The sequence below is a fragment of the Ochotona curzoniae genome, unplaced genomic scaffold (genome assembly GCF_017591425.1).
Source record: "Ochotona curzoniae isolate NIBS_2020 unplaced genomic scaffold, NIBS_Ocur_1.0 contig_48, whole genome shotgun sequence".
Classification (NCBI taxonomy): Eukaryota; Metazoa; Chordata; class Mammalia; order Lagomorpha; family Ochotonidae; genus Ochotona; species Ochotona curzoniae.
Window position 1 is genome coordinate 2839993 of NW_024466391.1, and position 19533 is coordinate 2859525.

At 58.4% G+C, this 19533-nt stretch overlaps 2 protein-coding genes across 15 annotated transcripts; both read left to right on the plus strand.

The window, feature by feature from the left end:
- The first annotated feature begins 6186 nt into the window (after positions 1–6186).
- Positions 6187–7602, plus strand: ABHD16B (abhydrolase domain containing 16B). Its single transcript, XM_040988167.1, has one exon. It carries the CDS (start codon positions 6187–6189, stop codon positions 7600–7602), a length of 1416 nt encoding a protein of 471 aa, XP_040844101.1.
- Positions 7603–8372: 770 nt separating this feature from the next.
- Positions 8373–18639, plus strand: TPD52L2 (TPD52 like 2). Of its 14 annotated transcripts, none has more exons than XM_040988308.1 (9): positions 8373–8448; positions 9734–9876; positions 10966–11114; positions 14109–14210; positions 16757–16783; positions 17180–17182; positions 17318–17359; positions 17926–17974; positions 18139–18639. In XM_040988308.1, the coding sequence occupies exons 1-9, from the start codon at positions 8430–8432 to the stop codon at positions 18232–18234; spliced, it is 630 nt and encodes a 209-aa protein (XP_040844242.1). In that variant the 5' UTR covers positions 8373–8429; the 3' UTR covers positions 18235–18639. The 14 variants fall into 14 exon arrangements, with proteins under 14 accessions (XP_040844242.1, XP_040844233.1, XP_040844236.1 ...); XM_040988299.1 differs by lacking the exon at positions 17180–17182 and adding an exon at positions 11748–11807 and having other exon boundaries at positions 18139–18590; XM_040988302.1 differs by lacking the exon at positions 16757–16783 and adding an exon at positions 11748–11807 and having other exon boundaries at positions 18139–18590.
- The last annotated feature ends 894 nt before the right edge of the window (positions 18640–19533 follow it).

Consider the following 19533-nt stretch of genomic DNA (forward strand, 5'->3'; position numbering starts at 1 on the left):
TTTTGTTAGACTCCAACAGAAACAGGCTCCTACCCAGCTTGGCACATACCTGTTGGTTCACACATGTGCGAGAACCCGTATCTTTTAATTCACATGTGTGTCAGGACCCCCAGCTGCTGGTCCACGCCCTGGGTGTCAGCACCTACATGTGTGAGCACCCACGCCTGTTTGCCCAGGGAATGCTGACTGCTTACCTCAGGGTGAATTCTGAGTTCCCGACATGCCGGAGTCCCTCCGTGCCAGCCTTGTGGTCCTCCATACTCTTCACCACTCTGAAGCTTTTACTATCATTGACTTGAAGTGACAGACAAGGGAGCTTCATTCCTGCTTCACACCACAGTAGCAGAAATGAGCCAGGCCCTCGCCAGGAGCCTGGACCTGCATCCAGGTTGCCCCACGAGCCAAGGACCCCTGGCACTCCTGGATGGAAGCTGGGACTGAGTGTGGAATGAAGACTGGAATCCAAGGATGCTGGTGGGTCCTGGCATCCCAGGCAGCGTGCCCCAGACACCCAGAGCATTGCTGTATTCCTTTAACACTCTCTGCATCTGAGTATCATATGGTACGTGTATCACCATGTTGTTGGGGACAGGATGCCATGTGACAGAGTCATCAGGCGTGTTCACTCACGTGAGCACCGATGGAGGGCAGACATGATTCAGTCCAACTTGGTGAGACCCTGTGGTTGAGGAGCCCCAGCAATTTCCCAGAAGAGATCACCCACCTCCACCCCCGCCCCCAAGCCTTGCCTCCTCCCAGCCCATTCCTCCCCAGCAGTGCTTGGCCCCAGGGCTCCTCCTCACTGAGCACCAGCCCAGGTGGGAGCTGCCCCACCACCACTTCTGGGAGTCTGCACTCAGCAAAGGACTCTCCTGCACACAGTCCCCATCACCAGGTGTCTGCACCCTGCCTGCCTGGACCAGGCCATCAGCCTTGCTGAGCCACCCAGGCCCAGCTCACAAGAGACCAGGAACCTTGCCTGAGTGGTTGGGGCACTGGGTCCTTTCCTGGTGGCCTCTCTCCCTCAGTCCCACCTCCCCCTTCCTGGGGCTTCCCAGGGCCTGGTGCTATTTTTAGCTGAGGGCAGGCGCCTGGGCAGAGCTGAAGCTGGGCTGGGTCCCAGATGGGGGTGCTGCGCAGGGGTGGCCTCTCCACCCCCTTGCCCCAGTGCCTGTCCAGGGTTGGGTTTCCAGCCTCAAACCAGTCAGAGGCAAGCAAAGCGCTGAGCCGAAAGGGTGGGCTTGGCTGAACTGCCTGCCACCCACATCCCAGGACCTCACCCTGGCTTTTCAAAGGCCAGGGCTGGCCTGTGGTCACCCTGGATGGGCTGGGCACACAGTGTGGGCAGCTGGCCCAATTCAGGGTGGCTTCAAAGCAGTGGGGGCGGACCGCCCTGCAGACAACGCCTGTCCCTCACTTGGGTGGGAGCCGGAAGGGGAGCAGAGACCTCACTTAGCCTCCCTGCCCCCTGCCTCCCTGGGTGGGCTGGGTAGGGGGGAGTTCCCACAACCCGTTTTTGAGCTGGGTATGGAGGCCTTCTTCATATCCCTCCCAACATCACTATCCAGCCAGACGCCCCAAGAAGCAGGGCAGGGCAGGGAGAGGAGGGAGACGAAGGGAGCTCCAGTCCATGGCTTCTGCCCCTTATCTGGGCAGGCAGGGTGGCAGTGGGTGCTGGCTGCACTTCTGGCTTTCCTGACCCCAACCTGGGTTGTGATTGTGGCTGTGGGCACACTCAGCATCTGTACACACAGCTCGTACCTACCCCCAGAACATGTGTACAGTAAGGGATTCTTCCAAACCGCATCTGCCTGGCATCTCTGGCTGGGATGGGAGCGAGCCCAGGCCAGGAACTCTCTGCCCACCGCAGTCACCATACAAAAGCCTGAAGGTGATACTTGCTGGGGGGGTCCTTGGGTCCCAGGACTGGCCCTGGGCCTTCATCCCACGGGGTTCCTGTCAAAGGTCTAGACAGCAGCTTCCATGGTATCCCTAGGCAGGTGGACAACAGGCAAGAAGCTGACTGGGTCACCGTAAAATGGAGCGGCACCCAGGGACTGGCTGGACAGTGGTCAGAGCCAGTCAACTAGGCCTAGCACTGCTCCTTTGCCCCTCCCAGAGAACTAGTAGTGTTAGATCAGGAACCCTGGTGGAGAAGCACTGCAGGCAGGTCCGAGCCTCAGGCTGTACCTGGCAGCTGCCTGCTAAGAAGGCTCTAGAACCCTATGTGTCCACCACTGGGGCAGACACATTGGGCCCTTTCTGAGCAGAGGGAAGAACATTGGGCTAGAGTGACCATCCCATGTCACAGCAGCAATAAGAACACTAAAAAAATGCTTTCTTTTTGAAAACACTAAATTTGTTGTTTACTCTCAAAAGTTTTCATCCCAGGGCCCGGCGCGGTGGTGCAGTGGTTAAGGTCCTCGCCTTGCACGCCCGGGATCCCATATGGGCGCCGGTTCTAGTCCCGGCGGCCCCTCTTCCCATCCAGCTCTCTGCTTGTGGCCTGGGAAAGCGGTCGAGGACGGCCCAAAGCCTTGGGACCCTGCACCCGCGTGGGAGACCCGGAAGAGGCTCCTGGCTTCGGATTGGCATAGCATCGACCCGTTGCGCTCACTTGGGGAGTGAATCATCGGATGGAAGATCTTCCTCTCTGTCTCTCCTCTCTGTATATCCGCCTTTCCAATAAAAAAAATAAAATAAATCTTAATTTAAAAAAAGTTTTCATCCCAGGTCTAGCACGATGGCCTAGTGGCTAAAGTCCTTGCTTTGCACGCCTGGGATCCCATATGGGTGCCGATTATAATCCTGGCAGCTCCACTTCCCATCCAGCTCCCTGCTTGTGGCCTGGGAAAGCAGTTGAGGATGGCCCAAAACCTTGAGACCCTGCACCCGTGTGGGCGACCTGGAAGAAGCTCCTGGCTCCTGGATCTGGATTGGCACAGTACTGACCGTTGAGGTTACTTGGGGAGTGAATCATTGGACGGAAGATCTTCCTCTCTCTCTTTCCTCGTCTCTCTATATATCTGACTTTGCAATAAAATAAATAAATCTTAAAAAAATAAAAAGCTTTTGTCCTGCCTGAACACTCCCTGGGCTCACCTGATGCATGATGGAGACCTTGCTGCTGTCCCATGGGGGCCTGGGGCCTAGCAGCAGCCTGTTCCTGTGTGCTGTGTGGGCCAGGGCATTTCAAAGCGCTGGAAGACTTGGAACAGCCTGGGCCTTCCTTACCCGGGGAGGGGGATGGGGTGGGGACTATATAGACTGTGAGTTGTCCCTGCTGTGTTGGGAAGCAGCCCCCTCCTCACCCCATCCTGAGGGCCGGGATGTGCTGGTTGCAGATCCAGATGTTCAGCAGCTGTCCTGCCTGCTTCCGCCCCCTGCTGACCCCACATCCGCCAGGAAGCGTTCCCTCCCTGTCCCTCCCCACTCTCCCCCCACCAATGTCCTTGGGCTCCTGGCCACCCCCACCTGCCTGTGGCCCATTTCCTGAGTGGAGGAGTCTGTGGTCAGTTCCCCCTGCCCAGGAAGGCTTCTGCATTCCTGGGGTCCAGTTCTGGCCCTGAGTCCAGGCTGGATGCCTCTTGGCAAGGACACTGGACCCTGGATTGGCCTTCCTCCTGTGCTCCCTGCCTTCTTCAAGGCTTGCTCTATGGGCGTTGGAGGCATAAATCAAGGCCCCAGGGAGGCGGGCTGCCGGCCAGGGAGGTCTGAGATTAGCAGCCACTGTGGGTGGGGGGCGGGGCTGAGCCGGATGTCCGCCCGGGGGGGGGGGGGGGCTCTACAAAGTCACCCAGGCCTGGCTGGGAACACCACCCCAGGCAGATGGGGGGGGAGGTACAAGAGGTCATCCAGGAGAGGGCTTGGGGACAGCCTCCTTCCTGTCACAGGGCTCCCATGGGCAGTGGGGTCAAGGGTCAGGCCTGATGCAGAGGAAGGCAGCAGGCTCCAGCCCACAGACCTCTGCGCCTCCAGAACCTGGTCTCCCCTTTCCCTGCTTCACCCCTCCACCATCCTATGCTTTGGGGAGGGTGAGGGTGGGGGAAGGAAGGGGCCCTGGGGCAGGTGGCCCTGGCTACTAGAAGCTGGAGCTCCCAAGGAGTCTGCAGGTAGAACACCTTGAGAGATCAGCCACCCACCACCCTGTGGGGCAGAGGAGGCTCCTGGCAGTGCAGTGTCCGCTAGCTCTCCGACCATAGCACAAGGCCTCCAGGGCCTGACTGGGGGAGGGCAGCCCAACTGGGAGGCACTTGGACCAACAGGTCAGTATGGGGACAGCCAGGCCGTTCACTTCAGTGTTGAGTTTCAGAGGAACTGGTTTATGGGGGGGCTTGGTTGGGGAGGAAGGAAGGGAGAGACGGAGAGAGAGAGGGGGAGGGAAGGAGAGAGACGGGGGGGGGGGGGGGGGGGGAGGGAGAGACAGGGAGAGAGGGAAGGAAGGAGACATACAGAAAGACAGGAAATAGGAGTGGGGGGGCAGTGTGTGTGGGAGGGGATATCTGGGTGTCCCATCTGCTGGCTCCCTCCCCCAAGGCCTGCAGGCTAAGATCTCACCCAGACCTTCCACAAGGTGGCAGAAACTCCACACCCTGAGCCTCAGCTACTGGCTCCCAGGGTCAGGGGCCTGCCTCCAGTATCTTTGCTGCTGGCCAAATGCCTGCCGAGTAAAGGGCTTTCAGGTGCAGACGCCCCATGGCTCCACGGCCACACACAACAAATGTGCTGACAAGAGAATCATGGTGGGCCTCATGTGCATGTTCAGCTGGACAGGTACCTAGCACAGCTCACTGTGCTACCAGACTCGGGTGTCACCCACATGGCAGAGCGACTATGGGTGCCATGGCGGCTACATGCCTGACTCAGCCTTCAGCCGGTTTTGTGAGGTAAGCCAGTTGTCCCCATCCTTAATGCAGCCCCAGGCCATGCCCTTAACTGGTCCCCAGGGCTGGGGGTTCCCTTGGCCAGGCAGTGAGCCTGACTCCACAGAGCAGGAAAACGGGGTGTGTATGTGTGTGTGTCTGAAAAGGCCTGGGGTTCTCTCAATAGTCAGGGCTTATCCTTATATATTTTTGTTTGTTTTTAAGATTTATTCATTTTTTTAAATTGGAAAGTCAGATTTACAGGGAAGGAGATACACAGAGAAAGATCTTCTATCTGCTGGTTTATTCCACATGTGGCCACAATAGCCAGAGCTGAGCCTATTTGAAGCCAAGAGCCAGGAGCTTCTTCCAGGTCTCCCGAGTGGGTGCAGGGTCCCAAAGTTTTGGGTTGTCCTCGACTGCTTTCCCAGGCCACAAGCAGGGAGCTGGATGTGAAGCGGGGCTGCCGGGATGAGGACCGGCGCCCATATGGGGTCCTGGCACTTTCAAGGCAAGGACTTTAGCCGCTAGGCCATGGCACTGGGCCCCACGTTGTATTTCTTAATGTACACCAAGAACCCTCACCTATATATCCACACTCCAACAGCCTGGGCTGGGGTGGGGGGGTGATCCCTCAAGCAGAAGGAAGTCACCACTGTGGCCTTTGGGTGCCTGCAGGAAGCTGCAGCCAGCAAGAACTGGCCAGGCTCCAGTTTGGGCAGCAAGTGTCCACTCTGCCTATGGCCTATCAGGCTGGCTCCTTGCCTTTGTGTCTCACGGCTAGACTGGGTTGGGGGACCCGGTCGCCCCACCCTTCCCTGTGGCTCTGCTCTCTGCAATGTAACAGGGAGAGGGGATCCTACCAGAGCCCCCACAGGAGAAAGATGCAGCTTGTGGTATTGGAAGAGGAAGCTGGTCCTGCAGGGTCCACCTGAAGCTTTCTGTGCTGGCACGGATGGAAAAATGGATCTAGAAGCAGGGTTTCCAGCCCAGCTTTCTGAGAAGTGGTCTGGCTCAGGGAGTACAAACCCATGGACCCCAAGGAGAAGGGCATTGGAGGCCTCCCTCACTTCTGAGGTCACAGCAGTTGGTAGCCATGGCTGGGGTCAGGTAGCTAAGGCGCTGCCGTGGCTGGTCTCCAAGCACCTAGTCCACTTGCCTGGGAGCCCCGGCTGTGCCCACTGCGCAGCAACAGTGAGTCACAAAGGCGGTGGCCAGAGGTCACAAAGGACATAGGGCAGTGCGGGACGCCCAGCCCAGGGGAGACTTCAGGTCAGCCGCGGGTGTGAGCGCTGGCGCACCCCCCGTCCCCCCGCCCCCACCCATGTGTGTCATCTGCTTTGTGAAGGCCCTGGTGCACGTGTTCAAGATCTACCTGACTGCCAACTACGCGTACAACTTCCGCAGCTGGCCCGTGGACTTCCGCTGGGATGACGTGCGCGCCGCCAGCAGGGGCGGCAGTGGCCACCGCGCACTCACGTGCGCAGCAGCTGCTGCGGGTGTCTGGCTACTTCGCGATGCGGCACTGGGTGGGGACACAGCCGGGAGGCCGCTGCCGCGAGGAGCACGTAGCCAAACACAATGCCTGCTGCAGCAGATCCGCGAGCTTCCCAGCCAGCTGGCCAGCTATGCACTGGCCCACTCGCTTGGCCGGTGGCTCGTGTACCCCGGCTCCATGTCCCTGATGACGCGCGCGCTGCTGCCGCTGCTGCAGCAGGGTCAGGAGCGCCTGGTGGAGCGCTACGGGGGCCGGCGCGCCAAGCTGGTAGCCTGCGACGGCAATGAGATTGACACCATGTTTATGGACCGACGCCAGGACCCGGGCAGTGAGGGCCGTGGCCTGCGGCTCGTCATCTGCTGCGAGGGCAACGCTGGCTTCTACGAGATGGGCTGTCTGTCGGCCCCACTGGAGGCTGGCTATTCGGTGCTGGGCTGGAATCACCCAGGCTTTGGCAGCAGCACCGGCACACCCTTCCCACAGCAGGACGCCAACGCCATGGATGTGGTGGTCAAGTACGCACTGCACCGGCTGCACTTCCCTGCCGCCCATGTGGTGATCTACGGCTGGTCCATCGGCGGCTTCACAGCCACCTGGGCTACCATGACCTACCCAGAGCTGGGAGCGCTGGTGCTGGATGCCACCTTTGATGACCTGGTGCCACTGGCGCTCAAGGTCATGCCACACAGCTGGAAGGGGCTGGTGGTGCGCACAGTGCGTGAGCACTTTAACCTCAACGTGGCGGAGCAGCTGTGTTGCTACCCAGGACCGGTCCTGCTGCTGCGACGCACACAGGATGAAGTGGTCAGCACCTCGGGCCACCTGCAGCCCTTGCCACCTGGCAACGTGGAGGGCAACCGTGGCAACGAGCTGCTGCTGCGACTGCTGCAGCACCGATACCCGGCCGTGATGGCGCGCGAGGGCCGAATGATCGTGACGCGCTGGCTGCGCGCCAGCAGCCTGGCACAAGAGGCCGCCTTCTACTCACGCCACCGCGTGGACGACAACTGGTGCCGGGCACTGCTGCAGTCCTACTGCGCCCACTGCCTCCAGGAGCTGGGGGACGAGGAGTCCGGGACACGGCACAGGCTCGCCTTCCCGTGGCTCGTGGGCCAGGGCCTGAGGCCGAGGCGCCGCCGGCAGCTGGCCCTGTTCCTGGCCCGCAGACACCTGAAAAACGTAGAGGCCACACATTGCAGCCCGTTGGAGCCGGCGGACTTCCAGCTACCCTGGGAGCTGTAGCCCCGCGCAGGCCTGGGACTTGCATGCGCCCTCGGCAGGCAGCACCCGGCTCGCGTCCCGCACTGGCAGGCCGCGGGATGGCTTCCCCTCCCCTCCCCCCGGACACTTTGGGAATCCCATGCCCAGCTCCTAAGGGGCCCGTAAAGATGCCTCTCTCGAGGTTGATGGCAGTGCTGTGTGATCACCAGGGAAGCAGGGAGGAAGGTGGGGGCAGTGCCAGGCAGATGGACATGCCGGTTTCAGAGGGAGCGGGCCGCAAGGGGCTATGTCCCAAGGCCGGGAGGGGATGGGATTGCCCACTAGGAAGCTAGCCGAGACACTGGACCGCGACCCCGAGCTGTGGGGGGCCTCGGCCAGGACCCCCCAGGCTGGCACAGGAGCTAGAGGCCTCCAGAGTCAAGGCTCACGGGGAGCTGCGGGAGCCAAACGCGCGGGGCTGGGCCGAGTCGCGGGCTCGTCGACCCTATCCTGTCCCCACGGGCAGGATCAGGACTCACGGCGTGGGAAAGCGGAACCCCGAGGCCCGGCGGCCGCGCGCCAGCACTGCAGCGGCTCGGACCTGCCAGTCTCGTTGCTGAAGCCAACCTGGAGGCCGCACGGCCCGCCGCCCCTCCAGCCTCGGCCAATCACATCGGGGCCCAGAAACAAACCGCCTGGCAACCGCGCCAAGGAGCGCTCTTATTGGGCGATGCTCGTGGAGGCGGGGAGGAGGGCGGTGCGCGACCGGGCGGAAGTAGGGCGTCGCGCCGCTGATGGCGTGGGCACGCGGCGACCGGGGCGGTTCCGCCGGTGTGCGACGGCGGCTGCAGCTCGGCCGTCGTGTGGACATGGACTCGGCCGGCCAAGGTAGCCGCCCGCCGCCCGGGGCTGTACCGCATTGCGGGCGTTTGTCACGTCCTTGTTTCTGCTGTTGGAATCTTCTAGGTTTTGCTGCTTTCTGCGAGTTTGCTTTTTCATGGGTGTCACGGGTCAGGAGCGGATGTCAGCCGTCCGCTGCTTCGCTCTGCAGTGCGCACCTGGGGTTTCCCGGCTTTGCATCCTGGGGGGCTTGTGACCGGCCTGGTGCACTGTGGGTTTTATTATTATTGTTAATTGTTATTATTATTTCGGAGGGGTCGGCCTGGTGCACTGTGGTCTTATTATTATTATTTTGGGGGGATAGCCTAATGGCTAATGTCCTTGCTTTGCACTTGGGCGCTGGTTCGTATTCCGGCTGCGCCCCGTCCCATCCAGTTTCCAGTCTGTGGCCTGGGAAAGCAGTCAAGGACGGACTAAAGCCTTGGGACCTGCACCCAAGTGGGAGACCCTGAAGAAGCTCCTGGCCCCTGGCTTTTGATCAGTGCAGCTCAGGCTGTTGTGTCCGCTTGGGGAGTGAACCAGCGAATGGAAGATCTTTCTCTCTCTTTCCTTCTCTCTGTAAATCTGACTTTCCAATAAAATTAAATAAATGCAAAAAAGATTATTTTTTATTAAAAATATTTACAGAGGGAATGAGAAAGATTTTCCATCTGCTGGTTTGTTCCCCAGATGGCCACAATGATCAGAACTCCACTGGTCAGAAACCAGAAGTTTCTTCTGGTTCTGCTATGCAGGTGCAGGGTCCCAAAACTTTGGACCATCCTCTCCTGCTTTCCCAGGCCACAAGCAGGGAGCTGAATAGGACGTGAACCAGTGTCCGCATGGGATATTGTCACTGCAGGCGACCCCCGGCACATCCTGGATTGTCTGGGGAGTCAGAGTGTCTAGGGGCAAACTGCAGAGGAAGCCTGCAGAGGGTTCATGGCACTGCTGAGCTGCACACCGGGTTAGTGTGGCAAGGGGTACACCATTTCTGCAGCGGGAGGGCCGTGCAGCTTCTCTATTGCCGTGAACTGAGGTAGCCCATTCTCCCTCCCCCTCTGCATGGCTGGATCTCCTGGTCAGGGGCTAAAGGGCCTGTGTCAGACTGCTCCCTGTAGAACCTGGGTGGGTGACGTGTCCCTGGCAGAAGCCTTGCATAGAAAGTGATGCTTGCGGGGCACAGTGGCTGGGGCGGGTCTGCCGAGAAGAAGCCTGTGGTCCCCCCTGGCTGCCCCTGCTGTCTCCTGGTGGAGTCCTGAAGTGGCCCTTTCTGACTGTTTTGTCCCAGCAGATATCAACCTGAACTCCCCTAACAGGGTGCTGCTCTCAGACTTTGGGCCGGAGCCCGCTGTCCCTGTGGGGGTCGCTGTGCCTACCATTGTGCCTGGGCTGACAGAGGCTGAGGCTGAGGAGCTGCGTGCTGAGCTTGTCAAGGTATGGCCATCGGGGTCACCCTATGTTGAGTGCCATCTAGCAGAGGGGACAGGGCCTGACCTTGTCTGTCCTTCGTGTGTGCAAAGTTGGCCATCTGCGAGGTCAGCACCTGTTTCCGGGTTCTAGGTCTCATGGAGCTGAGAAAAAAACGTTTTTTTTTGTGAGCCGAGTTTTTTTTGCAAACACGACTTTTCTGAACCTGCCTTGTGAGACCTGTTCTGGTGAGATGAGGGTGCTAAGCAAGAGCCTCTGGGGACATTCTTTTTTTTAGGATTTTCGTGTGCTCAGAGGCGCCTGGTGCAGGCTCCAGGAGAAGAGGAGCCCCCCTGACCCCTGCCCTGGCAAGTTGAGGTGCTGGATGTCAGCCCCGCAGCAGCTGTCTGCCCTTAGAAGGCTTGCGCGGAGGCAGCCCCAGGGCAGGGAGGCCTCCACCACATCTAGGTGGTGGTTCTTGTTTTGATTTGATTTTGAGCTACAGTTGAGAGAGGGTGCGTGTTCCACCTGTTGGTTTACTCCATGGGTGCTGGTCACTAGTGCTTGATAACAAGAAGGTGAGTTCCTCCCTTCCCACGGGGGGTCTGTGGTCTCCATCCCCTCATTGCTGTAGTGAAATTAGAAAGCTGACGGCAGGGCCTGGTACGGTGGCCTAGCAGCTAAAGTCTTCACCTTGAACGCACTGGGATCCCATATGGGTACCAGTTCTAATCCCGGCAGCCCTGCTTCCCATCCATCTCCCTGCCTGTGGCCAAGAAAAGCAGTCAAGAACGGCCCAACACCTTGGGACCCTGTACCTGTGTGGGAGACCAGAAGCTCCTGGCTTCGGAATGGCTTCAGATTGGTGCAGCACCAGCCATTGAGGTCACTAGAGGAGTGAGCCATAAGATGGAAGATCTTCCTTTCTTGCCTCTCCTCCTTTCTGTATATCTGCCTTTCCAATAAAAATAAATTAATTAAAAAAAAAAAAAAAGAAAGGTACATGTCAGGCAGGAGTGGTGCTTCTGCAAGCAGGGATTACCCGCAGCCTGGCAGTGTCGGGTGCTGCCAACTGTTGCAGCCGATGCAGCTGTCACTGACCACTGTGCTCTGCAGGTGGAAGAAGAAATTGTCACCCTGCGCCAGGTGCTGGCGGCCAAGGAGAGGCGCTGTGGGGAGCTGAGGAGGAGGCTCGGCCTCTCGGCGCTGGAGGGGCTTAGGCAGAACCTGTCGAAGAGCTGGCACGACGTGCAAGTGTCCACTGCGTAGGTGCCTGCCCTGTTGCTGGAGAGGGTGTTGCTGGGGTGCTGCCCTGCTGCCCCGAGTCTTGGGCCCATGGACAGGGTCTCTGCTTATTCCTGCAAAGGCAGGTGGACATACCTTCTGACCGTCCGAGCAGACACGAGATTGCCTCAGGCTTCCAGTTTGAGAGCTGATTAAGCTCTTAGCAAGTCAGTTTTCTGTGTCTGCTCAAGTGGGCACAAGTTCTTGGGAGTGTGACTTGGCCACAACCCCAGCACCTCTGGCCCTGACTGCTCTGATTAGGGAGTGGCCACGTGGCTTCTATGAGCTGTGGGTGTTGCTCAGAGGCCAGGTCTGGCTTGGAGGTAGATCTGGTCACTGGGCACCATCCATCTTCCTCCTCAGTGAGCAATGCTTGTGTGTTTTCTCAATTTGGGGGGATTAGAATCACTGGCACCTTCAAAGCAAGCTCCCTATGGGCAGTGTTTTCCCCAGTGATGGGCACATGGGCCGTCCTCAGTTGGCTGGGCCTCAGCTCACCTCCCTGGGCCCTTTCTGTTGCTGTGCTAGGGGTCCTGGCAGCCCCCTGGCTCACCTGCCATGGGAAGCCTTGTTGAGTCCTTCTGAATAATTCACTGGAGATTTTCTGTTTGTAGCTATGTGAAAACTTCTGAGAAACTTGGAGAGTGGAATGACAGAGTGACCCAATCTGATCTGTGAGTGCTATGTCACTAGCCACCCCTCCTTGCTCTTACCTTGGCTCTCTTGAGGGCACAGGCCCATGTTTGGGTCCGCTTGTGGCTGTCCTCTCCTGTTGCTTTGTGGAGACCCTCCTTTGAACTCGGGGGGGGGGGGGGGGGGGGGCTGGGAAAGTAACTGGAAGGGGCCTGGTGCATACCTCAGGCAGAAGGCCAGGGTGGGCAGCCTGGGCAGCGCCACCTGGTGGTGACTTCTCATTCTCTTGTTTTCCTGCCCTCCTTCCTCTGCAGAGCCCTAGCTTGACTCACTGCAGGGCATGATGTGGATTGGGTACTCTGGGTGTGAGGGGCCCTGCTGGGGAAGTCCTGAGCTCTGGGTGCAGCACTCATTCGTGTTGGCACAGCCACGTGCAGTGGGTGCCGCTTCACTGACTCCTGTGGTCTGAGACACTGGTGTTCCTGGCTGAGTGTCCCTGAATAGGGTCTGGTGTTTGCACACAGCCGCTTGATGGATTTTTCCATCTCAGTGGCAGGGGGTGCTGTGGTGGTTGCACAGAACCTGGGTGCAAAGACCTGGGGTTAGGCCCCAGGAAGCAGCTGCTGCCAAGGTGGTCTAGAAGCTACTGGGGGGTGGACAAACTGGTGCCGTGTGCTTGGGCACAGCAGGCAGCTCTTGCAGGGCTGTGCAGAAGTCCAGGTGACCTGTCTTTAGAGCTGTGGCAGACCGTGGCTTTGCAGGGGCGCATTCTTCAGGTTGCCCCTCAGCTGTGGTGAGCAGAGCCCAGCACCAGGCTGCTACAGTGCCCTCAGCAACAGAGTGGGTGCCCTGGGTCCTGGGCTTGGTGTGCGGCAGAGGTTCTCTTTGGGTCTCCCTCCACCCCCTTTCTGCTGGTGGGAGAACACTCCTGATCCCCCTGACCTGCCACAGCTGGAGTGGACGCCAACTCTGTCCTGAGCTGTGTGTTTATAACAGCTCCCTAGAGGGCTGCTGTGAGGATGGATCCTGCCTGTGCCGTTTGAGCTGGCACCGTGCTGCTTTGGTCCCTGGTAGGCTGAGAAGCCCAGTGCTGAGGTCCTGATTCATCCACTTGGACCCCTGTGGTTGCCAACTACCAGGGAGGGAGGTGGGGGTCCCCAGGATTCCCAGCAGCAGAGTGGTCTGGCCGGGCCTCTCTGTGCAGGCTTGTCAGTTGGCTGGGCTCTGGAAGACACTGAGAGGAGGACTCAGGAGGAGGCCGGCAGAGGCCTTGCCCTCTGGCTGGGGCAGCTTGGCCAGTGCTCTCTTTTTGGCTGCCTGGTCCATTTCTGTGTCATGACCCTAGCATGTGCCTGTGGTTCAGTAGGCTGTGGAGGGGTGAGACACAGGGCCAGGACCGGTGTCAGCTACAGATGAGGAGGCCTGCCCGGAAAGGAATCAACTGTGCTCCCCTCTCATGTTCATGTGGTGTAGGCTTGGGGACTGCTGCTGTCCCAGCTCCCTTGCACTGCTTCTTCCCTTTGAGCATCAAGAGTCCAAGGGATTTCCCAGAATTCTCTACTTCAGACTCATTCCAGCAGGCTATGGAGTGTCGATGAGGTCCTGTTCACTTGTTGGTTTTGGGGGATGGAGGTGGAGGTTTAGGACCTGCACCCTGCAGCTGGCCTTCTTGGCGTTCAACAGAGCCCAGCTCTGGGGACAGACTGCTTCTGTGAGCTTGTTGAGCCTGTGAGCACCGGGAGGGAGCTGTGTGTGGGCAGCTGCAAACCCCTAACACTCTGCCCTAGAGCTTGCCGCTTGGAGCCCCTCGGGGCTCAGCCTGGTGACTGGGATGGCTCCAGAGGCCATGGCTCTCCCTGTGGCCTTGGGGTCACTGCCCTGACTCCCCAGTGGCTTTGTGTCATGTTTGGGTTGTGGTCTGCCCTGACAGAGGCCATCTGGTCTTTTGTTGGGCAGTAACCTCTGCTGTGGAAAGCTCTACTGGGCTGTGCTGCTGGAGCTGAGGTCATGGAGCCAAGGCTCAGGGCGAAATGCCCATGCTGGGCCAGCAGGTGGACAGGGTGGAGGGAGGAAACTGTTCTGAGAGGACACTGGAGGACAGCACTAGCCCTGGGGAGGGCAGTCTCTGCTCTGCCTTTGCCATGCACCGCCTCTCACTCCAGGAGAAAAAAGGGGCCAGTGCTGTCCCAGGTGGGTGGAGGTGAAGCTGAGGGTCATCATAGAGAGTCTGCGCTCTTGTAGCAGCCAGAGAGCTTCAAGCCCTGTGCCAACTTTGCCTTCCTTGCCCTTGGGTTGTGGCTGTGCTCCCACTGGCTCGGCTGACTTCGGTGTCTCCCTCCTAGGTATAAGAAGACTCAAGAGACGCTGTCGCAGGCGGGGCAGAAGACCTCAGCTGCCCTGTCCACTGTGGGCTCTGCCATCAGCAAGAAGCTTGGGGACATGAGGTGAGAATTCCCTGCCTTGGTCTCTGACAGGGACTGCTGAGGCTGCTCTGGGAGTTCAGGAGCACAGCTCTGTCTGCCGACTTGGCGTTACTTCTGCGTTCCTGGGGATGGTGGTCCCCTTACTGCCTCTTGGCTTGGTGCAGAGGTTGTGGGTCTGGGCAGGCCCCAGAGCTCACAATCAGGTGCCTGGAGGCAGGGCCATGGAGGTTGGAGCTAGGGTTGGAGCTGGGGCAGGTGGCTGCACGTGGGGGCACCTGTGCTCCTTGCTGGCCAGAAGCCCCCAGGCAAGGTCCACAGGTGTGGATGAGTGACAGCCAGCCAGGGGTGCTTTGTGGCTCACCTCTGTCACCACATTGGAACTGTACACTGCTGTTTTTTTTTGTTTGTTTTGCTTCGTTTTTATTTATTATTTATACGAGGTAAGTAAATTTCTCCTATTTCACAATTTAGGTTTAGAATAATAGGGGCTCCTCCCCTCCCCACCTGTTTTGTTTAAGTTTATTAAAAATGTGCTCTAGGGCCAGTGTTGTAGCACAGCAAATAAGTCTACCATCTGTGATGCCAGCATCCCGTATGGGTGCTGCACTTCCAGTCCAGCTCCCTGCTAACAACCTGGGCAGGCAGTGGTTGGCCCAAGTGTTTATGACGAAGCTACTGGTAACGATCTGTGGAATGAACCAGCAGATGGATGATCTCTCTCTCTTTCCTTCTCCCTCCCTGCCTCCCTGACTTTATTCTCTCTCCTTCTCTTTTTTTATAATTCTGCTTTGCAAATAAATACATATTTTAAAAAATTATTTGAAAGGGTTAGGTTTAGAGTTATTTGAAAGGGTTAGGGTTACAGAGAGAAGAGACAGAAAGATCTTCCATCTGCTGGCTCAGTCCTCAAATGACTGCCATGGCCGGAGCTGAACTGATCCAAACCCAGGAACCTCTTTCAGGTGTCTCATGTAGGCGCAGGGTCCCAGGGCTTTGGGCCGTCCTCTGCTGTTTTCCCAGGCTATAAGCAGGGAGCTGGATGGAAAGTGGAATAGCTGGGACATGAATGAGCATCCTTATGGGTTCCTGGCGCCTACAAGGTGAGGATCAGTCAATTGAACCATCACACTTGTCCTGTCAAATAAATACAAACTTTAAAAAAGTGTATAGACAGGCAAAGAGAAACGTGGGTAAGCAGAAGGGTGCCCATCTGCCGCCATCATGGCGGCTGCCCTTTCTGTCTTGTGTGTGGTAGCAGGAACCCAATTTCTTGAATCTGTGTCTAAATTTGCAGAAAAGTGGAGTTAAGAGCCAAGCTGGATGCTGAGTCTAGACTGTCCTGCAGGAGAAGCTGCACGAACAGGTCTCCTGCGTGCCCTGGTCACACCTGCCATCAGCTGTGGCCGGAGTACTTGCGATTGCCCAGGATGTGCACTGGCCCCACGTGGGAGCCTCAGTTCATGGTCCCACATGGGAGCCCCAGGATCATGGCCCTGTGGGGGAGCCTCAGGCAAATAGCCCCATGTGGGAGCCCTGGGTTCTTGTTATCGTGTGGGAGCCCTGGGCACATAGTCCTGTGTGGGACGCTCTGGTGTGGTGCAGCTGAGCTGTTGGCAAAAGGTGTCTGCTGTGACTCCCACTGAGGCTCTGAAGGGACTCAGCTCTGCTCCCTCTGTTATGCCACCTACTGTGTGGTGCTGAGCTGGGGTCGGGGTGGCTCACAGCACAGAGGTCTGACCCTGCATCCAGCTACAGAGTGTTCCCTCTTGGAGATAGCAGGGCCTGCTGTGCTGAAGTTGCCTGCTCCAAGGCGTGGTCTTGCTCATGTTGGGGTCATTTGCCCACACTGGGTTCCCACACTTCTCCCTGAGGGTGGAGGTTTCGGCAGTGTTGACAGAGCTGACCAGTCCTGGCTGTTCCCATCTGGACATTTCTTGAGTGGTCAGCCCTGGTCTGGGAGCTTGCTCTGCCTCTTCTTGAGAGGAGTGAAACACCGCAGGCTCTGCAGACTCTAGGCCTGGCCGCTGAGCCTGCTGCGCCACCTGGACTGTGGCTGGTGTCAGCAGGGTTCCTGCAGGGGTCACCTCCGCTGCCTGGTGGTGCAGGCACTCAGCCCCCAGGGCAAGCAGGAGCTTTGAGACCAGCCTTCTCTGTTGGCTTGTTGTGTCTAGCATGCCTGAGGGCTGGCCTGCTTGTACTGGACAACTGTTCACAGGTAGTTTCTGGGGAGGCTGTTCAACATGCTGGGTGGAGTCGGGACTTTTGGGCAGCCTGGCCTGAGGCGCTGGGCGGTGTCATCTGGCCTGTGTGCCATGGCTCCCCCACATCTGCACATGGCTGGGGTCACATGGACCGTCTCGGCCTCCTCCCTTTACTCTCCAGATGGGTCTCTGAGTGTGACCATGCCCAGGAGAGTCATTGGGGCCTGCCCCCTGTCTTGTGGCCGTATAGTGTCCTTGCCACACAGTGTGGCCTCTGAGGCTCTGCTTACAGCCGTGGGGGCCCCCGGCTCCCCCCTCTCTGCTGACACTGCGTTTCTGCTTTCCTTCTGCTGCCGCTGTCTGCAGGGTTCATCCGTTCTCACATTCCTTTAGGTAAGAGGGAGCCGGACACCCCAAGAAAGCCCCCTGCATCAGGATGGACTCTGGGACCCTGAGTGCCTGGGAGGGAGCAGTGGCACTGTGGACGGTGTCCCGGGCTTCCACTGGACCCCTGTGGACCCAATGCAGGGCACTTGGGCAGCCTCCTGGGTGCTTGCATTCAGAGTGAATTCTTGAGACATGGCTGGCCTTCAACCGCCCTCTGCACTCCTGGGCTCGTCCTGATTCCTTGGAATCCGGGAAGGTTCCTTAGCTTTTTTTGCCTCATTTGATGCCTGAACCCCCTAGAGTGTCCTCCTGAGGAGTCCTGGCCTTGTGCTGGTCAGGCTGCTGCCATGTGCTCTGAATGTCCCCGTTCTGACAGGGCTGTGCTCCCCACAGAGGCAGCAGCAGGTACCTGGGGCTTAAATTCTTTGTGGGGCTGGGAGCTAGATCCAGCTGTGCCAGGTGTGGAGTCAGGCTCCTGGGTGCCAGTCCTGTCTTCGGTGCGCTAACTCCTTCTTTCTCTGCTCCCCGTGCTCCCGGCAGCAGCCACTCCATCCGCCACTCAGTAAGCATGCCGGCCATGAGGTAACGCGAGCTGCACCCTCCACTCAGCTCTGAGAGCCAGCCTGCATTTCTGTTCTCCCCAAATAAGGACTGCTCCTGAGGCCGTGGGTGGGGTGGTGGCTGGTTCTAAGTCCTGCCTTGGAGACCTCCAGGGTCAGGCGAGGCAGGGGATGGGAGCTTCTGCATAGACCCCAGCCCCTGTTTGCAGGCCGCCTGAGTCACGGGGGTCTCTGGGCTGTGGTCCTGGTCCTCTGCTGTCAGCAGAACCTGTCCTCATTAGGGACTGTGGGGCATGGGGGTGGGGGAGTCAAGCAGAGGAGGCTAGCCTGCTTTCATTGCCATCCTATCCTGCTTCCTCCTGTCTGAGACATGGACACAGCAAATTGCTTTGTGGCCCAGAGCCATTGAGCTGGAGGAGCACACGTAGAGGGCTGAGAGTCCCTCCCGGGAAGGGCCATGATTGGGTGCTGTGGGGAGCGTGTCTCCCCTTGGCCATGTCACTGCAGGGAGGTGGAGTGCTCTTGGGGATTCTTCCTTGGATAATGGAAATCAAGCCTGCTCCTCACACACCTGTTTCCCTCCCTCAGGAACTCTGCAACCTTTAAATCATTTGAAGACCGAGTCGGGACCATCAAGGTAATTGTTCCCGGCTCTCCAGCGACGTGCCCCACGGCACACCCATGAGCCTCTCTCCGGGGTGTCCTGCCATTGGGGTTCTGGACACAATCCCTGGGTGGCATTGCTTCTGCCTGTGGAGAGTGTCCAGCCCAGCTCAGGTGTCTCCTTTTGTTCTCCTACAGTCCAAGGTTGTGGGTGGCAGAGAGCCTGGCAACGACCCTAACCCTTCGTCCCCTGGAAGTGACGACCAGCCCCTGCCAGACCACACGCCTTTCTGAGGCATCGAACACTGCGAGCACACCCTGATCCTGGCTGCAGCTTGACCCTGGCAGAGCTGGCGGGACGACGGCCGCAGTGACAGCTCCGACAGAGTGGCCTCTGCCCTGGGCGTGGGCATTTCCCCCGCTGTCCTTCCTGGGGTGCAGGAGGGGTCAACTGGAGAAGTTCCCTGGGTCGTGTGCCCCTCATGGAAGGTCAGGGGAGGGTGTCCACCTGGGAAGCCTGCCCGAGATCCAGAAAGGAACTGATTATTGGCAGTTGTTTAGTTGTCCTGGGAATGATTGAACTCCAACACAAGCAAATTCCTTATTTTTTTAATGCAGTGGAATTCCAAAAATTAAATTTGGGCAAAGCAGCTTTAGCCTCATACTTGTAGAATATTATTTCTTTGTACTTGCTAAAATGCAATCTGTGTGTTGCCTCATGCTTTATCCGTTCATTGTCTACAAAGAGAAGTCCTTCACAGTCCTGCATGTGTGTGGCCCAGCCTGTCGAGCCTTCTCCCAGCCCTGGCTCTCAGGTGATCTGATGGATACCATGGCCTAGCCTGGCCTGCCGCACACCTATTCTGGCTGAACGCAGGGGTCTGACCAGCATGGTCACTTCCTTGTGTACAAGACCCACCTCTTAGTGACATGGTGTGGCAGGGACCAGTCATTGAGACACAGCAGGGTTTGGTGCCTAGCTGCAGTTTCCTGCTAAGACAGACACAGTGGTGGCCCAAGTAGCTTGTCTCCTGTCAGCCACATGGGAGACCTGGATCATGTCCCTTGCTTTCGCATGCAGCTCGGGCTGAGCCCTGGCTGTGGTGGGCTCCTGGGGAGTGGGTCAGCATGATGGCTTTTGCAGCTGTGTCTCAGGTGAAGTAAGAGACATGGCAATGCCCGCTATGGTGCCTCTGCTTGAGCCTGGCCTGGCTGAGCAGCATTGCCCAGTCCAGTCTCCGGTTGGCTGTGTGGTTTGGGCAGGGGCACACCAGTGGGCCTGCAAAGATCGCCCTCCTGTTGGACTGCTGTGGCTTGGCAGTCTTGCCAGAGACCTATGGTTGGGAACCAGATCAGAGGGCAGCTCTGCCTTGGTGGCTGGAGTGGGCTCAGCACTGTCATCAGGTGTCTGCTGACAGGTGCACGTATGCCACTTGTGAACTCTTGCAGTCTGTGCCTCCACAGCATACATGGCTAAGTGCCATTTGGGATCCTTCCTCCCAAGCCAGGAGTGTGAATGAGAATCGTACCAATGGGTTGTCTAGGTCAGCAAAGCACTCCTTTTGGGGAAGCTCGTGGAATATCTTCCAGGTC

Coding starts and splice junctions, on each gene's coding strand:
- ABHD16B (XM_040988167.1), top strand. CDS start 6,187: ATGTGTGTCATCTGCTTTGTGAAGGCCCTGGTGCACGTGTTCAAGATC.
- TPD52L2 (XM_040988299.1), top strand. Junction 9,877..10,965: donor TGCGTGCTGAGCTTGTCAAG/GTATGGCCATCG, acceptor TGTGCTCTGCAG/GTGGAAGAAGAAATTGTCAC. Junction 16,784..17,317: donor CCGTTCTCACATTCCTTTAG/GTAAGAGGGAGC, acceptor TGCTCCCGGCAG/CAGCCACTCCATCCGCCACT.